Source organism: Salvelinus sp. IW2-2015, linkage group LG6.1, assembly GCF_002910315.2.
Source record: "Salvelinus sp. IW2-2015 linkage group LG6.1, ASM291031v2, whole genome shotgun sequence".
NCBI lineage: Eukaryota > Metazoa > Chordata > Actinopteri > Salmoniformes > Salmonidae > Salvelinus > Salvelinus sp. IW2-2015.
This window is the reverse complement of record NC_036845.1, coordinates 565,991-588,538: the sequence shown is the minus strand read 5'-3', so window position 1 is coordinate 588,538 and position 22,548 is coordinate 565,991. Positions and strand designations below refer to the sequence as shown.

Sequence of the window (22,548 nt, the reverse complement as noted above, 5' to 3'; positions counted from 1 at the left end):
GGCCATGCAGTCGTGGGTGGACAGGGAGTACAGGAGAGGACTGAGCACGCACCCCTGGGGAGCTCCACTGTTGAGGATCAGCGTGGCAGATGTGTTGTTACCTACCCTCACCACCTGGGGGGCGGACCATCAGGAAGTCCAGGATCCAGTTGCGGGGGGAGGTGTTTAGTCCCAGGGTCCTTAGCTTAGTGATGAGCTTTGAGGGTACTATGGTGTTGAACGCTGAGCTGTAGTCAAAGAATAGCATCCTCACATAGGTGTTTCTTTTGTCCAGGTGGGAAAGGGCAGTGTGGAGTGCAATAGAGATTGCATCATCTGTGGATCTGTTTGGGCGGTATGCAAATTGGAGTGGGTCTAGGGTTTCTGGGATAATGGTGTTGATGTGAGCCATTACCAGCCTTTCAAAGCATTTCATGGCTACAGACGTGAGTGCTACGGGTCTGTAGTCATTTAGGCAGGTTGCCTTTGTGTTCTTGGGCACAGGGACTATGGTGGTCTGCTTGAAACATGTTGGTATTACAGACTCAATCAGGGACATGTTGAAAATGTCAGTGAAGACTCCAGCCAGTTGGTCAGCACATGCCCGGAGCACACGTCCTGGTAATCCGTCTGGCCCCGCAGCCTTCTGTATGTTGACCTGTTTAAAGGTCTTACTCACGTCGGCTACGGAGAGCGTGATCACACAGTTGTCCGGAACAGCTGATGCTCTCATGCATGCCTCAGTGTTGCTTGCCTCGAAGCGAGCATAGAAGTGATTTAGCTCATCTGGTAGGCTCGTGTCACTGGGCAGCTCGAGGCTGTGCTTCCCTTTGTAGTCTGTAATAGTTTGCAAGCCCTGCCACATCCGACGAGCATCGGAGCCGGTGTAGTATGATTCAATCTTAGCCCTGTATTGACGCTTTGCCTGTTTGATGGTTCGTCGCAGGGCATAGTGGGATTTCTTGTAAGCTTCCGGGTTAGAGTCCCGCACCTTGAAAGCGGCAGCTCTAACTTTTAGCTCAGTGCGAATGTTGCCTGTAATCCATGGATTCTGGTTGGGGTATGTACGTACAGTCACTGTGGGGACGATGTCCCCACCCGCTTCTTCACCTGCAGGATGGTCTGAGATGAGCCACCTGGACAGCTGATGAAACTGTGGGTTTGCACAACCGAAGAATTTCTGCACAAACTGTCAGAAACCATCTCAGGGAAGCTCATCTGCATGCTCGTTGTCCTCACCAGGGTCTTGAACTGACTACAGTGGGAAAATACTCTCCTTCGATGGCTACTGGCATGCCGGAGAAGTGTGCTCTTCATGCATAAATCCCGGTTTCAACTGTATGGCGTCGTGTGGGCGAGCAGTTTGCTAATGTCAACGTTGTGAACAAAGAGACCCATGGTGGCGGTGGGGTGATGGTATGGGCAGGCATAAGCTATGGACAACAAACACAATTGCATTTTATCGATGTCAATTTGAATCCACAGCGATACCGTGATGAAATCCTGAGGCCCATTGTCGTGCCATTCATCTGCTGCCATCACCTCATGTTTCAGCATGATAATGCAGTCCCATATTGGAAGGATTTGTGCACAATTCCTGGCAGCTGAAAATGGCCCAGTTCTTCCATGGCCTGCATACTCACCAGAGATGTCACCCATTGAGCATGTTTGGGATGCTCTGGATCGACAGCGTGTTCCAGTTCCCACTAATATCGAGTAACTTCGCACAGCCATTGAAGAGGAGTGGGACAACATTCCACAACCAACAGCCTGACCAACTCTATGCAAAGGAGATGTGTCGCACTGCATGAGGCAAATGGTGGTCACACCAGATAGTGACTGGTTTTCTGATCCATACCCCTCCCTTTTGTTTTTTAGGTATCTGTGACCAAACAATGCATATCTGTATTCCCAGTGATGTGAAATCATTCATTATGGCCTAATGAGTTTATTTCAATTGACTGATTCTTATATGAACTGTAACTCAGTAGAATCTTTGAAATTGTTGCGTTCATATTTTTGCTCAGTGTACATGTATGAAGACCCAAGTCCATAGGGGGGAGTCCAACATCACTAACAGGCTACTCCAGTGTCTATGAAAGACTGACTCCAGTGTCTATGAAAGTGGCTTCCTGCTTTCCTGAGGGAAACACTACTACAGCTGTAATGAGCCCAAATGATATCTAGGCCTGAGGTACACTGAAATCCTTCTGTATWAAACATKATTAAAAACTATGTGGAATGTGTGGAAAACAGGATTTTATTCAGTTGTGAGAAGGGCAGTTTGGTCTGAATTCACAGACAGTCAAATACAACTGGGCATACAGACAACTGGGCATACAGACAACTGGGCATACAGACAAAACAGTAAAGAATTACAAAACGTCAGCAATAGGCAGCCAAACAATTCAGAATAAAAGATAGAGGGGGAGGAACAAAAGAGAAACGTGGACAGAGACTCGTGTGGGTGCAGGTGTCCCATCTTCTCTAATGACATAGTAAGGGAGGTTAGCATAGTGTGTCCTTACAGCAGGCTTCTTCTACACACAGAGAGGAGACGGAGTTAGACAGGTCTTTTCCAGCAGAACTCCCTCTGCACTCCGAGATAAGATGAAGAAATAGAGGGATGAGATGGAGGTATAGAGGGTGGTCTCTTATAGCAGTCTTCCTCTGCACTCTGTTGAGCCACAGCAGCACAGTAGCTCCTTTCCCTCCACACTGCCAACCTCGTAGTTATAGTCCCATGTCAACTCTGTCCCCGCCCTGATACGCCTGCACACACACACACACACACACACACACACACACACACATTAGTGGATGACTCAGTGGTCAACATTCCAAGTGCTCAGCACAGAACCACATTTCAAATAATACATGTTTGTTTATCAGAGTAACAGGGTTCTACCAAGTCTATGTAACCATGTGTAATACAGAACACTGACTTGCTGGCGAAGAAGGCTACCCAGGGGAAACGCAGATCGTGTGTGTCTACAAACACATTCTGGACAAACAGGTTGGCACTGCAGCTGTGCTGTAAGGGGGAGAGATGAGAGGGAAGAGAGGAGAGAGAGCTTCATTCCCTTTGTCAAAATGCATATTGTCTCCATTGCAAACTGGAATGTTGCGCGCTGATGACGCATGCCTTCTGTTGCTGTTTGATGCCAGCGTTCAAATCAACTGGGAACTCGGAAATCTCTGACTTCAGTGAGTTCAAGATAAATGGGAACTGGAGAAAAAACTAGCTCCAACTCTGAAAATTTGTTTTGAATGGTCATCCAACACGGAATTCCAACTCGGGTCTTTCCGATCTGAAGTTCACAGACGTCATGATTTGACCTTGTATTTTTACGAGTTCCCAGGTGTCTTGAAAGCAGCACAAGATGCTGCAGCAGCAGCTCTTCCGCTGTCTGACAGATTTTCCACTAAAAGACTCTGTATCTGTATGCGTGTGATAAATAAGATGCATAACCAACATACTGTACACACGAGCCAATTACATTCCACTAAATTATGCAAATGTACCTATAGACCGTTAAGCATGACCAGTTAACTGTATTTCCATCAATGAATAGGCAAAAACTTTGCACTGGGATATTTTCTATTGGCCGGAGGTCATTTTATTTATCGGCTTTTTTATGCATTTATTTTTTAAAATCAGACAAAAGCCAGCTATTACCGGCTAATAGAAAGTGACACACACGTATCACACTCACGTTGAGGTAGCGTCCCAGGTTGCCCTCCAGCTTGGCGTCGATGATGTAGCAGGACTCCTCCCCATCGAAGAACTGCCGTGTGTTTTTAGGTCCACTGTCTCCCCCGTCCCCACCCTTACCCTGTGCCCCTCCGTGGCCCCCCGGGCCTCCCCCTGGCCCCATCCCAGCCCCTCCAGTCTTCACCATCAGGCCATGGGAGTTCTTTAGAGCAATGCCTCGCGTGGACTTCACAGCCACCTGCCTCTTCACCGCACCTGAGACAGGAGGCAAGGAGAGGGAGGAGAGGAGGATGAAGGGGAGAAGAGAAAGGGTCAATTCAGGGAGAAGCACCACATGAACAGGTCTGGTAATACCTGATAAAACACAGAGATCTATGAACCCACAGCCCCAACTTCCCCCTCTCCTCACCTGTTTTCCCCTCCCCCCATTCTTCTTCTTCCCCCCTGCCCCCTCAACCCCTACCTCTCCCCCTTCTCCCATTGTTCCTCCCCCTCCAATTTCCTCCTAAACGGTGCACGTTTTCCTCCGCCTTCCCTTCTCCCCCTACCTCCCCCATCCTCTCCTCCGGTGCACGTTTTCCTCGCCTGCCTTCTCCCCTACCTCCCCATCCTCTCCTCTCCCTACCTCTCCTCTCCCTACCTCCCCCATCTTCTCCCCGTGTGCATTCCCTTCTGCCTTCCTCTCTCCCCCACCTCCCATTTGTTGTCGTCAGATCCAGAGCTGATGGTCTGGACGTCATCACTGTCCGACAGCGTCATCACATCCTGCCTCTTCCCTCCCTCCGTCTTCACTGATTGTTGACTGCGGAGGGCGCAAAAACACACACTTACAGACTCACTCAACGTTATCGAATGTTATTCATATGGCACATTTTACCAAGTACATTTGATATTGTGCAACACAGGCATAAAAAGGGCCAAGCCAGAGTTAAATAGGTTGAAATTACATTTCACAATCATTCATTATGTACCTTTTCTGGTCTCCGGGCTCCTAGAACAGAGAACACAGGAGAAGGTGTATCAATATCCAACCAGAGCACCGGAACACAAATCATTCATTAATAAACTTGAGAAGGAATCAATCATTACATGAGAGGGTGTCCAATCAGAACACCAGGAAATGAAAGCAAGAGATTGAGGCTGATTGAATTCTCCTAATATATGTAATAGGATCTACACAAAATAGCTGAGGTGGATATGGGCTACTCACCCCCCCACCTCCCTTACCTTCTTCTCTATCTTCAGTCCCTCCATCTTAACGGTGGCCTGGGAGGTAGAGGGTTGGTTGGTGAGCCAGGACGCTACTTTACTCTTCCCACTCTCCTCTGGCATGGGGGGCGGCTTCCTGTCCTCCTTTCCCCCCACTGACACACTCATCCCATCCTTACTGTCCTGGCTCCCTGGATGGGGGGGGGACAGATCAAATAAATATAATTTTACATCACGCTGCTACATGTAAAAAGGTTCAATGCAGCCGTTTTTCTCAATATCAAATATATCTGGTAACAATTAAGTATCTTACTGTGATTGTTTTCCATTAAAATAGTCAAAAATTGAATAAAAGTTTCTAGAAAATTGCAATTTCTCAAGCATGAATCTTGCTAGGACTGTCTGGGAGTATTTGTATTTGTGTATTTATTAAGGGTCCCCAGTTGATCCTGGCAAGTGGGGAGGGGGAAACAGATAACTAGCTGTTATTGGCAGAGCTGTTTGGAACTCTTTCTTATTAACTAATTTACCGCCTGGTGATGTCATCAGGCAGGACAAAACACCATCCCACCACAACAGGCTGACATTTCAGGTGGTCTTTTCAAATAGCTCTTACACCAACCTCAGTGTGGAAATATATATATCACATTTGACTGTACTGGGCCTTAACTTCCTACTGCAGGCCCAGCGTGACAACTGAGGGTTCAGTAAAGTGCACACACACCTTCCTTGACGCCCTTGGCCTGGCGACGGGTGGTGTAGCTCCTCCACACAGAGCTGGAGCTGTAGTAGGGGTCCTTTACAAACGTGTCGTCTGAACTTTTGTCGTTGTTCGACTCTTCATCACTATCCCCATCCTTAGAGGAGTCGCCACCAGCACCCCGCGCTGATGGAGAGAAGGAAGTCGMAAAACGGCAAAAGGTGTCATTTCAAACTCTTTGAGTCCTAAATGGCACCATAATCCCTATATAGTGCACTACTTTGGCTCTGGTCAAAAGTAACAGCCAGACTCTTTCTAGACTACTAAACTGTGACCCCTCACCTTTGCCAGCAGGGTTGGCAGCATTGGTTCTCTGGGGGGGTTTGGGAAGGGTCTTGTTCTGCAAAGCCAGGGAGGACGAGGGGGGGTTCTTCAGCCTGGACATGTCCACCCCGCTCCCGTCACTGTCTGAACAGTGGGCCTCACTCTCATACCCTTCCTTGAAGTTCTCCACACTCTCTATGTGGTCCAGGTTAGCAAAGTACTCATCACCCATCTCCAGTCCCTCCTTGTCCGCAAAGTCATCTGTCAGAATCTTACCTGGGAGAGAGGGAGAGGGAGAAGAGAGTGAGAGAGAAGAGAGGGAGGGAGGAGAGAGAGAAGACAGGGAGGGAGGAGAGAGAGAAGACAGGAGAGAGAAGAGAAAGAAAAGAGGAGAGAGAAGAGAAAGAAAAGAGGAGAGAGAGAAGACAGGGAGGGAGGAGAGAGAAGAGAGGGAGGGAGGAGAGAGAGAAGAGAGGTCAGGGAGGAGAGAGAAGAGAAGAGGGAGGGAGACAAAAACAACACTAGACACTATGGAACACAAAGGTTTTACTATCTCATCCTGGAATATACAAGGTCTGAGGTCATCTGCCTTTGGTCTAAAGAACAGGAACCCAGACTACAAATAAAGTGGAAATACAGACATTGTAATCTTCAAGAAAAATGGTATAGAGGAGACAAACCCGCTGGTTGCCCAGAGAGCTGGTAGTCCCATCCACTGAACTACCAGGTGTGGAACAGGAAAGACACTCAGGGGAATGCTAACTTGGTATAGTGCTGAGCTAACGCACTCTATTAAATTAGTCAAAAGAGGAACAATTTACACCTGGCCAGACATTAATAAGGAAATTATCCCAACAGAGACAAATGTCCTCATGTGTACTACCGTACCTATATCCCCCAATAGAATCCTCATACTTTAACGATGAGAGCTTCTCCATCCTAGAGGGGGAGATCAACCATTTCTAGGCCCAGGGACATGTACTAGTCTGTTGTGACCTAAATGCCAGAACTGGACAGGAACCTGACACTCAGTACACAGGGGAACAAACACCTACCTGGAGGTGACAGTATTCCCTCCCAAATATGCCCCCCTAGACACAACCATGACAAAACAACCAACAAAAATGGGTCACAACTCCTGCAGCTCTGTCACATGCTGGATCTGTACATAGCCAATGGTAGGCTTCGAGGAGACTCCTACGGTAGATACACCTACAGCTCATCCCTTGGCAGTAGTACTGTAGACTACTTTATCACTGACCTCAACCCAAAGTCTCTCAGAGCATTCTGTCCACTGACACCCCTATTAGATCACAAGCAAAATCACAGTATACTTGAACAGAGCAAAACTCAATCATGAGGCATCAACGCCAAAGGAACAGCACAATATTACGAAATGCTATAGAAAAGTGTAGTGTAGATACCTACCAAACAACAACAAATTCAATCCCTTTTAGACAACTTCCTGGATAAAACATTTAACTGTAACAGTAGAAAGCCGAAACAGTATATTTGACCGTTCAGCTTCCCTATGAAATCTAAAAARCTCAAGCAGACAACCAAAGAAATTTAAAGCAATGACAAATGGTTTGCTGAAGAACGCAAAAACCTAAGAAAGAAATTGAGAAACCTGTCCAACCAAAAATATAGCGACCTAGAAAACCTGAGTCTACGCCTTCACTATGGTGTATCACGAAAACAATACAGAAAAAGGAACAGCACGTCAGAAATCAGATCAATGTAATTGAAGAATCCATAGAATCTAACCACTTCTGGGAACACTGGAACACAAAAACAAACACCACAAAGCATCATCTATCCACAAGGGAGATGTACGGATCAACCACTTCTCCAATCTTTTTGGCKCTATAACAAAGAACAAACAGCAAAAACAGGATCAATCACAGATCTTAGAGTCAGCTATTAAAGACTACCAGAACTCACTGGATTCTCCAATTACATGGAATGAACTACAGGACAAAATAAAACCACTCCAACCCAAAAAGGCATGTGGTGTTGATGGTATCCCGGTAAATGAAATGATAAAATATACAGACCACGAATTCCAAGTGGCTCTACTTAAACTCTTTAACATCATCCACAGCTCTGGCATCTTCCCCAATATTTGGAACCAAGGACTCATTACCCCAATCCACAAAAGTGGAGACAAATTCACCCCAATAACTATTGTGGGATACGCGTCAACAGCAACCATGTGAAAATCCTCAGCAATATCATTGACAGCAGACTCGTACATTTCTTCAATGAAAACAATGTACTGAGCAAACGTAAAATAGGCTTTTTACCAAATTACTGTGCGACAGACCACGTATTCACCCTGCACACACTAACCAAAACTCATGCTTTGTTGATTTCAAAAAAGCTTTTGWCTCAATTTGGCATYAGGGTCTGCTATACAAATTGATGGCAAGCAGTGTTGGGMGYAAYAAAAKKWWKKAKKWTWWRAAAWRCKWMMWKKKKAAKKAYMMMWKKYMTWAWWWTMGSKAAYAAWWKKKKKKKKWTTRRTTRCKKKYGGSCKMMGYYMMYYYKKYGGYWMYKYSRTMYYSCCCKKCCRRRTRKAKKWWWWWWWRKAKSYAWTMGSSYYGGSKYMRRMSKYSKKCCSYSCRTWKCCRWKRWYYAWRRMYKCRMGGSCCRMYKKYMWAAWRRRKYMWAWWKKAAAAKMMTMMTRCKAAAAAAYMRCKYYWMSCKAYYAKKKKKKYYKKAAKTRCKKCRWYYKKKCSMWYSRRRWYSKKKKKKWWAAAKKAWWKKWWKCRRSGSCRWAAKKWRKYSKKCKKKYGMWAKRTRCKKKAAYSRMMMYAKSYAKRMYYYYYKYAYGSKAYYAYMGSCRTRKAKSGSKWRKAAAYGYAKKWKAAAWTRSAKKWRCCKAWTWYGYKCRSMRRWAAAAARACTTGAATCAGTTATAGAACCCATTGCCCTTTATGGTTGTGAYGTCTGGGGTACGCTCACAAACAAAGAATTCACAAAATGGGACAAACACCAAATTGAGACTCATCCAAATAATGCATGCAGAAGCGAAATTATGCCGATACCCGCTAATGATCAAAATCCAGAAAAGAGCCATTAAATTCTACAACCAGCTAAAAGGAAGCGATTCCCAAACCTTCCATAACAAAGCCATCACTTACAGGGATATTAACTTAGACAAGAGTCCCCTAAGAAAGCTGGTTTTCGGGCTCTGTTCACAAACCCCCAGGACAACAACAAGATTAGACCCAACCAAATCATGAGAAAACAAAAAGATAATTACTTGACACATTGGAAAGAATTAATAAAAAAACAGAGCAAACTTGAATGCTATTTGGCACTAAACAGACTGTACACATTGGCAGAAAACCTGACCACTGTGACTGACCAAAGATTAAGGAAAGCTTTGACTATGTACAGACTCAGTGAGCATAGCCTTGCTATTGAGAGAGGGCGCCATAGCCTGTCTTCTCTTGAGAGCCAGGTTTGCCTATGTACACACTGAGATGCACTTCCTAACCTCCTGCCAAATGTATGACCATATGAGAGACACATATTTCCCTCAGATTACACAGACCCACAAAGTATTTGAAAACAAATCAAATGTGGATAAACTCCTGTATTTATTAGGTGAAATACCACAGTGAGACACCACAGCAACAAGATTTGTAACCTGTTGCCACAAGAAAAGGGCAACCAGTGAAAAACAAACATCATTGTAAATACAAGCCATATTTATATTATACAGTTATAACACTGTAGATAGCCATAATATGATATTTAAAATGTCTCTAATCCTCTGAACCTGTAATGTTTACTGCTAATTGTTGATTGTTTATTTTACTTTTGTGTATTATCTATTTCACTTGCTTTGGCAATGTAAACATGTTTCCCATGCCATTAAAGCTCTGAATTGAATTGACATGTGAGGAGAGGAGAGCGAGAGAGAAGAGAAGAAGGGAAGTAAAGGAAATAGGGCAAGACTTTCTACGTTGGTATTCATTCATCTGTAGGCATTTAAACAATTATATACACTGACAAGGAGCCATGTGCTGTTATGAATGCTTATGACAAGTCTTATTATGCAGTGCACTTCCTACATGTAATGCAATGTGAATACCGGTACATACTGTTATCCATGTGTAACGCCTGCTATAACACCGTTCTGTCCCCTCCTCCACCACACCACCTAGTGACGTACCTGCGTAGATACAGACGAAGGATCCCTTGGCCACGTCGTCCAGACAGCGGATGCCCCAGCCTTTGTTCTGGGTCTTAAAGAGCTGCAGCCTCACCTGCAGACCGTGCTGCACCAGACGGTTAGTACACATCTGACTGCAGCACTTACAACGCTTATTACACTCATAAATCCTGAGAGAGGGAATGACGGAGGGGGAGAGATTAGTAAGAGGGATGTRTGTGTTTGTGGCTGTGTGTGTTGTTTGTGTGCGTCTCTCACCCGGTGGGCAAACACTCCTCCAGTCTCTTCTGTGTGTATCCAGCTGTGTGGTTGATCTGTGCTCCAGGGGTACAGGCTGTGGCCTGCAGGGTCAGCTGGTGACACCAACACTTGGACCTGCACAACACACACAATCCCCATTTCAACACTTTCAATTGACTAAATGAGTTAATCCCTGATTTAACAATTGGACAGGTGAAATCTATGTAGTGGAGGCCATGCAGAAGACAGAGCCCAGATGAGGGGGTCACAGGAAGGTCAAGAGTCACAGTACTGACTTGTCCCTGCAGCCGTCGATACAGTCACAGCCCACCAGGAACTCTGGACTGGTGTTGATGAACACTCCATCTTCAGGGATACGCTCCTTACCTGGGAGCACACAGACATCCATCAGTCACTGACYTCTTCAGGGATTCTTCACCATAGAATCAGAACTAATGTTCCACTTTTATGACTTCATCTCAACTGACTCCCTATTCCAGGTAGCCTAGTGGTTAAAGCGTTGGGCCAGTAACCAAAAGGTTGCTAGATCGAATCCCTGAGCTGACAAGGTAAAAATCTGCCATTCTGCCCCTGAACAAGGCAGTTAACCCACTGTTCCCCGGGCGCCGAAGACGTGGAATGTCCAATTATGGCAGCCCCCCTGCACCTCTCTGATTCAGAGGGGTTGGGTTAAATGTGGAAGACACATTTCAGTTGAATGGATTCAGTTGTACAACTGACTAGGTATCCCTCTTTCCTTACGTGTTGTGTAGCTAGTGCACCCCCATTGGCCCGTACTATACAGGAAGACCTAGCACTCTGATGGGTAATCYTTTGATTGAGGCCTCTATAGGAACTCAAGGCCTATATACTGYTTGAGAAATCCCTCTCCTCACTGTAGGCCACGTCGGGGGGCGGTGTGATGTCGATCTCGTTGACGCAGGACAGGGGAATGTCCTCGCGGCCGTTGGTGATGTCTCGAATGTAGTAGTAAGGCTTCTGGGGCTGGAAGCGCCGGTCGACCAGGACATAGGGGTCCAAGCAGAACATCTCCAGGAAGATGAAGTCACAGTGCGTCTGGAACAGGTAGCGCTGGATCTCCGCCATGCTGCGCAGACACAGCCCACAAGGAGACTTGTAGATCACATGGAACGACATCTGACGGGGGGGTTGGGGAGAGAGAGAGATGGGGGGTGAAAGATAGTTAATACCAAAATCTGCCCCCCCTATAATAATCAAAATCCTGCTTCCTGAGAGATAAAATACATCTCAAAGCTCTTTTTCTGTATTTACCTTGCGGTTGACTCTCCGTCGCCCCGTCATGCGTCTGAACTCGTAGAGTAGAGGGGTGAGCAGGGGGTTCCTGCCCCGGTGCATATCTGGTCTGGAGGGCCGGATACGGTTGAGACAAGCATGCTGGCAGGTGTGAGGCAGGTAGAAGATGCGGTCTGTGGGGGCGCGGTACGAGGGCTCGTGGGGAATCCGGTCGTTACTGAAGGTGTATGGGGTCACTGCAGGTGCGGGGGCGGTGGGAGGGGCTTGGGGAGGAGGGGGCAGAGACTGCTGCTGGTGTTGGATAGGCTGTAGGGACGTGAGAGTCTGGATGTTGCCAGTCTGAAGGACATACATTCTGGAGGGGGGTGCGAGAGTGAAGTAGAGTTACGAATAGATTCCTATAAAACTGCATATTTGTGAGTGTGGCTCTTTAGTAAGAGATTATGTTCAATAGCAGTAGGAGAAGGGAACTAATTAATGCCGATTTGATGATTTTTTTATGATCATACATTTCCTGTCCTCTCTCTCTCACCTGGATGAGTTTCCAGGAGAACCAGTTGAAGGTTGGGGCTGCATGGCTTTAGGGGCGTGGCTATTACTGGCCAATCCAGTGCGAGAGCCTCCTGGCGTGGGAATGTATGGAGAAGTACTCTTCTTAGCCATCTGATACTTAGGACTGTTGAGGGTGGGGGAGACAGAGAGGAACAGGAGGGAAGAAGGGGGGGGGGGATCAGGGAGAAAAGGGGTAAATGTAGCAGCGAGAGGGGAGAGAGGATGTCCATTTTCAAGGAATGTCACAAGATTTACACTGTGTGTCTGTGTGTGTGATACTCACTCTGTTCGTGCAAGCTGATTGGGCTGGGAGGGTGTAGGAGGGATGGAGGAGGGTGGGGAGAGGGGATGGGGGGATTTAGTGGGGGTCCCGCCGGGGGTTGTGGTGTTCCCCCCACTGTGATACTGGACCACGGGGCCCTTGGTCCTCAATGCTCCTACAGAGAGAGAGAAAATGGTTAACGACATCACAATGAAGTTATCCAATGAAGGACAGGTCAAGGTTCCGTCATGTACAGTATAATATGTGATCCCGCTGGGTTATTAAAGATGGATTGATTGGTTAAGTGATTGGTTTGTTTGTTGATATATTAATTGATTGATTGACTAGAGTGAGTGTTACCCATGCTGGGGCGTGTCCTCTGCTGGCCAGCCATCTTCTTCTCCTGGGTGTTGGCACAGTTAGTCTTCAGGTTGAACATGGGCTCCAGCCTGGTTGAACCGCGGTAGATCCACTCACTACGCTTGTCATCCTGAAGGAGAAAAAAAMAATCATACAAARGGATTACCACAGAGATCACTTTTCAGTCATTTAATTYCTTTATCTTATCTACCTTATTTTAATATTTTGTTGAGTGTCAAGTCTGCAGAAGTAGTGTAAAAACGTGATTCAAAACCAGAAACTAAACTATCCCTGTTTATAACATATGKTGCGACCYTCATGTTAAATCAGACTATAAATAAKYWWYMRRGSTYYTKAWKWKKRKSRYYTGATGTCATCATACCAGGAAGAGGATCTTGACGAGGCTGCCGTCCACCTCCTCCACTCTGCTCCTCCACCACGTCCCCTCCCACTCTGTCTTGATGACCTGGCCTGCCTTCAGCAGCACCATGGGCCTGTTGGGGTATGACGTTATATACTCCTCTATGAAGTCTTTACACGATGCATCCTCTATGTCCTCCCATGTACGCTTCACTGGGGGAGAAAATATGATGGGGAGAGAAAGAGGAGATGGTGAGAGAAGACAATGGGGGAGAGGCAGAGGGAGAGGGGAGAGTTGGTGAGAGAAGACAAATGGGGGAGAGGCAGAGGGGAAAGATGGTGAGAGAAGACAATGGGGGAGAGGAAGAGGGGAGAGATGGTGAGAGAAGACAATGGGGGAGAGGAAGAGGGGAGAGATGGTGAGTGAAGATGTGAAGAGGGTAAGCTGAGGTCACATCACAAAACCAGATTGATAGGAGAAAAGAGAGCATTATGAAAGGAAAGAGAGGACATGAAGACAGAAAGGAGGGTTCTTACTTGGTCTGCAGACAGGGTAGAGCTCAGGCAGGGTCACGTAGGAGGCATAACCGTCGTCAAAGAAGATCAGGAACCTGAAACACACATAGACAACGGTTGAAACAGCTTCACAACCCTTCACCAAACACACAGAGGATATTTGAAACATGCTCACACACACACAGCTTCTCACCTCATGCGGTTCTTGTTGTTGGGCATCTCTGCCACGATGCCAGCGTAGAGCCAGACCTGGTTGCCGTCCTTGTACTTGGCGACCACCCTGGCTCCCACGTACAGCCTCTCCAGGGTGGGGTGATAGTGAAACGCTATGTGGTTCCCAGACAGTAGACTCTTCCCCTTGTTCTCAAACTTCACCTTGTACTTACTGTAACCATTACCTACAAACACACACATTCAATGTCAAACTTCACCATGTGCATAGGTGTGTGTGTGTGTGTGTGGAGAGGTGTGTGTATGCGTGTCTCACCGACAGGGTTGATGGCGATGAGCATTCCGCTGTGCCAGGTCTTGGTGCGTTTCTTTCCCAGAAGACTCATCTCCAGTCTGATTTCATCATCCTTCAGGGAGGGGTTAGGCTGGGTGGGTGTGTTCCTGGGCGTGGCCTGGGACACAAACACTGCTGGCATGGGCACTGGGCCACCTACACAAAATAAAAAARGCACGTGAACATTTGTGCAGTATGTACACACACAAAGACACTGCCATCATGGGCAATACTGAAGAGAGAACGCCACCTAGTGACCCGGAGGTATACATCAATCGCAGACATATAGAATTGCACATTGGTGCCATTACCTGGCTGTTGTATAGCAGGCCCAGAAGAAGAGTTCTTGTTGACTGTCTGGGCCAGCTTCAACACCTGCTGGGAGGAACGCTGGAGAGCTGCAGACGCCTCCTTAAACTACAGGACACACGTACGCGCACACACAAACAAATAACACATACATATGGAAATTGTTCAATACACAAAACATACATATGATTTTTCAACACAATAACAACATATCATATGGATATTGGTTTGCTAAGACAAAACACATACATATGGAATATGTTCATCAAACACAATTAACACAAACATAATGGATAATTTTCAACACACAAACATATGGATTTATTGTGTCAAAACACAACACATACAATATGGAATTGTTCAAACTCTTTCCGCGAATTTTGACACTACCACCATGTTTGTAAGTGGGCAAGAAAAATTATTTTAGTCAGCCACCAATTGTGCAAGTTCTCCCACTTAAAAGATGAGAGCAGGCCTGTAATTTCATCATAGGTACACTGTCAACTATGACGGACAAAAAGATGAGAAAAAAAAATCCAGAAAGTCACATTGTAGGATTTTTATTGACTTTATTTGCAAGTATGGTGGTAAAAAGTATTAGGTCACCTACAAAACCGCAAGCAGTTTCTGGCCTCTCACAGACCTGTAATCTTCTTCTTTAAGAGGCTCCTCTGTCCTCCACTCGTTACCCTGTTTAATGGCACTGTTTGAACTTGTTATCGATATAAAAGACACTGTCCACAACCTCAAACAGTCACACTCCAAAACTCACTATGGCCAAGACCAAAGAGCCTGTCAAAGGACACCAGGAACCAGAATTGTAGACCTGCAGCCCGGCTGGGAAGACTGAATCTGCAATAGGTAAAGAGCTTGGTTTGAAGAAAATCAACTGTGGGAGCATTATTAGGGAAATGAAGACATACAGAATCAAGCTGATAATCTCCCTCGATCTGGGGGCTCACGCAAGATCTCACCCCGTGGGGTCAAAATGATCACAAGAACGGTGAGCAAAAAATCCCAGAACCACACGGGGGGACCTAGTGAATGACTGCAGAGAGCTGGGACCAAAGTAACAAACCTACCATCAGTAACACACTATGCCGCCAGGGACTCAAATCCTGCAGTGCCAGACGTGTCCCCCTGCTTAAGCCAGTACATGTCCAGGCCCGTCTGAAGTTTGCTAGAGAGCAATTGGATGATCCAGAAGAAGATTGGGAGAATGTCATATGGTCAGATGAAACCAAAATAGAACTTTTTGGTAAAAACTCAACTCGGTCGTGTTTGGAGGACAAAGAATGCTGAGTTGCATCCAAAGAACACCCAAACCTACTGTGAAGCATGTGGGTGGAGAACATCATTGCTTTGGGGCTGTTTTTCTGCAAAGGGACCAGGGACGACTGATCCGTGTAAAAGGAAAGAATGAATGGGCCATGTATCGTGAGATTTTGAGTGAAAACCTCCTTCCATCAGCAAGGCATTGAAGATGAAACGTGGCTGGGTCTTCAGCATGACAATGATCCCAAACACACCGCCGGGCAACGAAGGGTGGCTTCGTAAGAACATTTCCAAGGTCCTGGAGTCGGCCTAGCCAGTCTCTAGATCTCAACCCCATAGAATATCTTTGGAGGGAGTTGAAAGTCCGTTGTGCCCAGCAACAGCCCCAAAATTCACTGCTCTTAGAGATCGCATGGAGGAATGGGCCAAAATAACACACAACAGTGTGTGGGAAACCTTGTGAAAGACTTTACAGAAAACGTTTGACTCTGGTCATTGCCAACAAATGGCTATATAACAAAGTATTGAGATAAACTTTTGTTAATGACCAAATACTTATTTTCCACCATAATTTGCAAATAATTCATAAAAATCCTACAATGTGATTTTCGGAATTTTTTTCCCTCATTTTGTCTGTCATATATAAGTTTGTTACCTATGATGAAAATTACAGGCCTCTCTCACATCTTTTAAGTGGGAAGACTCTCACACAATTGGTGGCTGACTAAATATTTCTTTGCCCTTCCAACCTGTGAAATGTGGTAGTGTTTCATAGAAGGCCTCCTCACCGGTGGGTAACCTCGGTATTTCTAAGGGAGTATTGGAGGTGGAAGGTGGTGAAAAGTTAGAGAAGAAGCATCACAGATGGCTGGTAAGTACGAGAAGATGATTCGCGGTGCGCAAAATATTGCAGGAAGAACGTAGACGAAGCAAGAGAAGAGATGGTACGAGTATGCATTCGCTCACCTGGATAAAGGAGGGGAAAATAAGGGTGGAGACGGGGATCTAAAGATAAGTGCGAGAGAGAGAGAGACAGCGATAGGAGAATAGCAAGAGAGATGACCAGAAACGAAGCGGACAAGAATGTAGAGTAGCACCAAGAATCGTGGGGAAGGAGATGAGAAAGCACAGTTATCGGAAACAAGCGAGGAGAAAGAAGGGGACGGGGAGAGACCGCAGGGACGAAGATGGAAGAGAGAAGACTAGGGAGACCATAGAGATCACACCTTATCATCTGGTAGGTATGGAGATGAGGTAAACACTTCGGCTATCTATATTTACTTGACACAATTGTATTAGACGAGGGAAGTTGCATATTGAACTACTATCGAATTCACTTAACACGGGGAGATCGGTGGTGGCGGTGTCTCAATTAATAATGTTGGCTCTCCTATCTAGGGCAATCCATGGAACAGGTGTAATTAAACTCAGGTTGCTATCGGTGGAACTATCTGGGAAGAGAGAAAGAGGTCTACCGGAAACACCATGAATAACAAAAAAACACGGACAGTGCTTCACGCATTCGAATATTCACAATGTGCGCCTCGGGTAGGTCTTTGGGATTTCACTGGAATCTCGAAACACAACCTTCCATGCTCGCGAAAACCAGCGCTATGTCCGTGGTACAACCGTCATAAGTGCATTAAAAGAGGCCGGACCTCTAGTGGGAAGATAAGTGTCACGAGAGTATGCAGTTATCTGGATGTAAAAATTCCGCACATGCGATGACTAAATCGAAATGGAAAAGTGCATCGTGCTATTCGAATTCCTGGGCTGGAATATCCTTTCACTTAGGGACATCAGAGGACTGCAACCTCTCCAATTCGAGACATCAATGCCCTCCAAATTCCATCTGAACGGAGATGCGCCTAGTAAAGGATGACCTATAGTAAGACCTAGACCCATTTAATACTGAGTAGTGGTACATTTCATCACATGGTACGATCTCTTATCATAAACAACTCGCGTAGTTATGAGTCGAGGCTCCTCGATAATCATCACATCACAACAATTGTATGATGATATCCACCACAGATTACGGAACGATCACTACGTGTCAACAGACTAGTATACAGTGCATCAATGCCTAAGTTCTCTGGAATTCATTTGACACGTTTTAGATGATAATCGTCATATTGGAGAGTTCACGCTCATCTCATCTTATATGGACCTGACAATCTCCGACAACAGGCCTCTATATATGGGTAACGACTACTTCACACAATTCACTACAGGAGACAGTGATAAGAAGAAAAGGGAAAAACATGAAGGAGGACATCAAACCACCCCAGACCCACTCACAGCACTACACAACGGGCATTTAGGGTTTGAGCCATAGCTTCACAAGAGTTTTGGGTCATTCCACAAGCATAGGGACGGGTCTCTCTTTAGCGTCTCTTTTCTGCTCCACTCTGCGATAGGGTTCTATGTGAGCTACGAGTCGAAGCTGGGACCAGCTGTTTACATGCTGCGCTGTTACTGCCGCGCTCAGTCGTCGCCCTCCTCTGCGAGCGGCCAGGCAGGTCTTCCTTCCCACTATTCGAAGCCTACTACTCCCCAGCCACAGCGCCACGTCTCAGACTCAACTGCTTCAGGACTGACTCTCCTTCCACTGGACATGGATCCACAGAGTCAGATCACTCCGGATCAGCTTCCTCAGTTCCTGTCCAGGCGCCGGAGGTATCAGACTATGGGCAGTGAGAAGAGCTCGAGGGCGAGATGCGAGGTCAGATGAACTGAGAGGGAGGCAGCCAGAAGTTCTTCAATGGGGGGCCTCTGAGCATGACAGGGAGGGAGAGTACACGGAGAGACGCGAGAACCGAACAGGAGAGAGAATAGGCGGCGAGGAGAGGGCATGCGAGGGACAGAGATAAGAGAGGAGAAGAGAATGAAAAGAGAAATGAAAAGAGAGACAAAAAGAGAATAGACGAGAAGAGAGAGGCTTCAGGAGTAGAAGTGATGCAAGTACTGAGAGGTTACATTCAAGATTATGCTTCGGTTTTGAGATCAAAAGCTGAGCCTAGATTAGACTTAGAACGGAGGCCTCAGCTAGCTTTAACTGGACACCCAGGATGACGTGACACAATAGAAGTCCATTGTAGTCTATCTAAGGTTGCTAGAGATCGATAAGAACACGGTTGGGGCTAAAATATGTAACAACAGCGGGCTCCTGTGGTTCCACGTTATGCAGTTTAGAAACTAAGAGCTCAGATACACCACTGCTGAAACTGGGTTAAATGCATACTCATGCTCGAGTAGACTGTGTACATTGTCTCTGTTCTAATCATATTACGAGATTGGATAGGGATATCAGTGTCAACTATTCGAATATTGAATTGGAAATGTATGGGTTTTTCATCTCAGGTATGTGTGGCAAGATCGCTATAGACACAAATGTGTGTGTCTGGCAAGAGAGAGAGATCCCAGTCCTGACTGTTTCAGGCCGTTCCTTATAAAAAGAGCTCACTAGATATCGAACAGTAGGTGTGGGTTACTTCTGTCATTGTCTATAATATATATTGCAGAAATAAACAGAGTGCGAGCTGATCAAAGTGTCATATCCTTATATCTTAGAAAATCATCCAAAAGAAACAATTACGAACACACTCGGACTTATTGTATTGTGTATATGAAATGCTATTTACTTGAAGCTGATTTAAAACCTTAAAGTTCTCTATACAGCCCAATAGTTGCCCTACGTTTATCTACAAAGTGAGCTCATAAGTGGCATGGCATAATCCTGCATAGGGGTATCATATGCCCTTGGGATATTGATCTTCTAAAAGATGATAGGAGGGAGACTATATGATAATTACATATTGTCATAGACATCTAGCTACATCTAGAATATCTACAGAGTTAGCAGGCTAAAAAGGTTATTGCATATCTAAAGCGAATGACGCTGAGCAACGGAAAACAAAGTTTTTAGTACTACGGAAGCGGAAAGTGTGTGAGTTGCCATTATGCTGTATGTGTATTGAAACTTGGCAGGACGAGCGTTTAAACAATGTACTAGAGAGTCCTGCTGGGGAAGATAGCACCTGGGTAGAAGAGAGTGGTATAGTGAGTATTGTGTGGACACGGTAAAAATCACAGTGGATGTGATATGCATCTTAACAATGCTCTGGGTAGGGAGAAGTTAACAGTTATATGAGGAACAGGAAGACAGATGAGCGTAGGCGGATGGTCTAGACACACTAAACAAGTTCAGTCATGAGCATCACAGTCTGTGGGTCAAGCTATCACACGATATCTGAGACTCATCGACATACATTCAGCATCAATCTAAGATCATGGGGCGGTTTTGAGGGTGTCCATTTGGGTATGTGGGGCACTTAACATATACACTACTATTACATGCCTAATCCGCACATGCGGGTATTCACTCGTATCACGTAAATCCACTTCCAAGTCCTCTTGACTCGACTATATTCAGCTGCAATACGAAATACTGTTGATCATTTCAACTCTGAATCGAGAGCAGATCTAGTATATTCCTCTATATGGTATGCCAGTCTCATCTTTTTTAATCAAACCACCACCCTCAGACTAACGTGCTTAATGAGGTCCATGGCAACCTGCTTTGTGGGGTGGCAGTTAACGGTCAATCCTCTTAAGTGTAAACAGTTATCCGCAGAGCATTGCGAATTGCTGTACAGAAAGCTCAGACCACTGGACACATCACGTTGTTAAGAGATACAACAACCAATGCTGTTTCAAAGATGGAGAAGATCGTCCAGCATCAACAGACAGGTCACATGCAGAATACCATAGTAGAGGCATATATACCGGGAAAGAAGGATCCCAAGATGCTTGTGGTTTCTTGTCCGCTGAATTTGCACTTTTGGTCCCTCCACTGCCGGTTCATGTTTATGCTGAGTTACGTGCAAGTGGTACAGGGAAACCTGCGAGCTCAATCTAAGATGGAAAAAAAAATAATAGCACGTTGAATTAAGCGGAGTTAATACTTTGTAATATGACAAGAGACTCAGCTCTAACCGCATACTATACACTGTTTGTACACCGAAGTTATACACATAACATCATACCATTCGGTAGCTACCATCTAGATCAGCACATCAAATAAGACCTACTACATACCCCATCTCCCATATAGCATAGGGATTGCCCACTAAACTGAAATTCTTATAAGCCTTAGGGGCAATGTGAGCTATTGGCTGTCATGTCCTGCGCTATCTGTGCGGCTGATGGTCAGGTGGAGGAGCCCTTGCTAACACTAGTTCAAAGATCATGATCCTGTAGATCTTCTGCACTAAATAATATACTTGGCAAACTACTGACCTATCAAGGAATCTCAAGCCAAGAGTACAATGAGTAATTTATGTCTAAATATCTGACAGTATGCACTCACATCTAAAATCTCTGCATATACATATCTGTGTGAGATACGTTTTATTTTATTTCATTCCTAGGTGTTCTAATCTAACACGTTTGTTTAGTACACACGGCTTTTATAAGGGCTTGAGTTGATGGATCAACTAATAATCTCATCCTTAGTTTCTTTACAAGATCGCACACTACACATCCAACCAAGAATATGAATACGTCATAGGCAGTGCGAACCACAAACACAACAAAGTCAACGTGTGAGAAGGATTCCGGGTAGGACGAATGGCATAACATTAACATGACGCAATACAGTTGTAAACACACCAACTAATAGGGTAAATTATATAGACAGACTAACGTATTTACAGACACGAAGTATTTGTCCGCTAATAATATTGGCGGGAGGTACGGTACGTGTAGCCAATAATAAATAGTGCCCAAATAGTAGGACGGAGGAGGTAATGTACAAGGAAATTTTCACATAGTAGAATTCTAAGCTACAGTTGCCTGGGTGGCAGTCTTAGAGAAAATGCTATGCTGACCTAAGTTCCATGGGCAAAATTAGGTTAGAGAAGTATTCTGAGGTAAGTAGGGCTTCCGAGATAGCACCAAGATAGCAGAAATCAAAAGTTTTAGAGGAGTCGAATTATGAGTAAGGGAGAAGCATGAGTAGGAGGGATTAGGTAAAGTTTCGTACACATGGCCGGGGCTCATTTCTAAACATCGCAGGCACCTGTCCTTGTGCAGCATGGGACAGCTGTCGAATGATCCGGAGACAATTTTCTAAGACGTAGCAATTCAAGGGCAATAAACTTGCATGTGTTAAAAAAAGTTAGATAGAGTGTAGAGGTCAACTAATAGTACGTGGTCTTCACTCCAGTCTTCAGGAGCAATATTTGTCAATTACAGTAGCCTGACAGAGTGTATACCTGGAAGTCATAACATAACTGGATAGGGACAAAACAGATGACGGTACCAACGAGAAGAGTTCAATATACTCTGCTATATCGGGCCACTCATGCACAGCGCTGCACTAGATGACCACCACCATAATTTAACCCCGGAAATAAATTCCAACCTTCTCCTAAGCAACCCATAGCTTCTGAAGGAGAACGCGTGTCTGTCTCCTACACTGGTGAACTCGCTCATTTTGCTATTTAGCGCACATACAGGACTTGCAATCAATCTCAAACAAGGCAAAGGCTGTGTGACATAATGCTGAGAAGACAGGTACAAAAGTGAATCTGTCCACAAAAACGAGTCCTCTATTGACATACGAAAGGCCGTCAGTCAACGAGAAGCACTGCTCCAAAACCGCCATAAAGAACAGTGCGACTTCCACAGTTGGATCTCACGCACAACTGAGCACAGTGGGCGGGACAAATTTACCTTCAGCGGCTCACATCCTATCAACATGACACCACTAGCGTAT

The 22,548-nt window shown here is 45.7% G+C and overlaps 1 protein-coding gene across 1 annotated transcript in view; it reads right to left on the bottom strand.

The window, feature by feature from the left end:
• Positions 1-2,221: 2,221 nt before the first annotated feature.
• setdb1b (SET domain bifurcated histone lysine methyltransferase 1b) overlaps positions 2,222-22,548 on the bottom strand; it is a 23,396-nt gene continuing 3,069 nt past the window's right edge. The window contains exons 5-26 of the mRNA XM_070443855.1: positions 14,495-14,600; positions 14,166-14,339; positions 13,872-14,076; positions 13,700-13,773; positions 13,185-13,375; positions 12,803-12,932; positions 12,464-12,617; positions 12,161-12,304; positions 11,647-11,983; positions 11,250-11,511; positions 10,650-10,740; positions 10,372-10,488; positions 10,114-10,283; positions 5,946-6,203; positions 5,628-5,789; positions 4,922-5,094; positions 4,642-4,685; positions 4,371-4,496; positions 4,158-4,168; positions 3,696-3,949; positions 2,925-3,013; positions 2,222-2,751 (exon numbers count right to left, since the gene is read on the bottom strand). Coding sequence (XP_070299956.1) covers positions 2,634-2,751; positions 2,925-3,013; positions 3,696-3,949; positions 4,158-4,168; positions 4,371-4,496; positions 4,642-4,685; positions 4,922-5,094; positions 5,628-5,789; positions 5,946-6,203; positions 10,114-10,283; positions 10,372-10,488; positions 10,650-10,740; positions 11,250-11,511; positions 11,647-11,983; positions 12,161-12,304; positions 12,464-12,617; positions 12,803-12,932; positions 13,185-13,375; positions 13,700-13,773; positions 13,872-14,076; positions 14,166-14,339; positions 14,495-14,600 — 3,390 coding nt within the window. The 3' untranslated portion in view covers positions 2,222-2,633. The remainder of the gene's footprint in view (positions 2,752-2,924; positions 3,014-3,695; positions 3,950-4,157; positions 4,169-4,370; positions 4,497-4,641; positions 4,686-4,921; positions 5,095-5,627; positions 5,790-5,945; positions 6,204-10,113; positions 10,284-10,371; positions 10,489-10,649; positions 10,741-11,249; positions 11,512-11,646; positions 11,984-12,160; positions 12,305-12,463; positions 12,618-12,802; positions 12,933-13,184; positions 13,376-13,699; positions 13,774-13,871; positions 14,077-14,165; positions 14,340-14,494; positions 14,601-22,548) is intronic.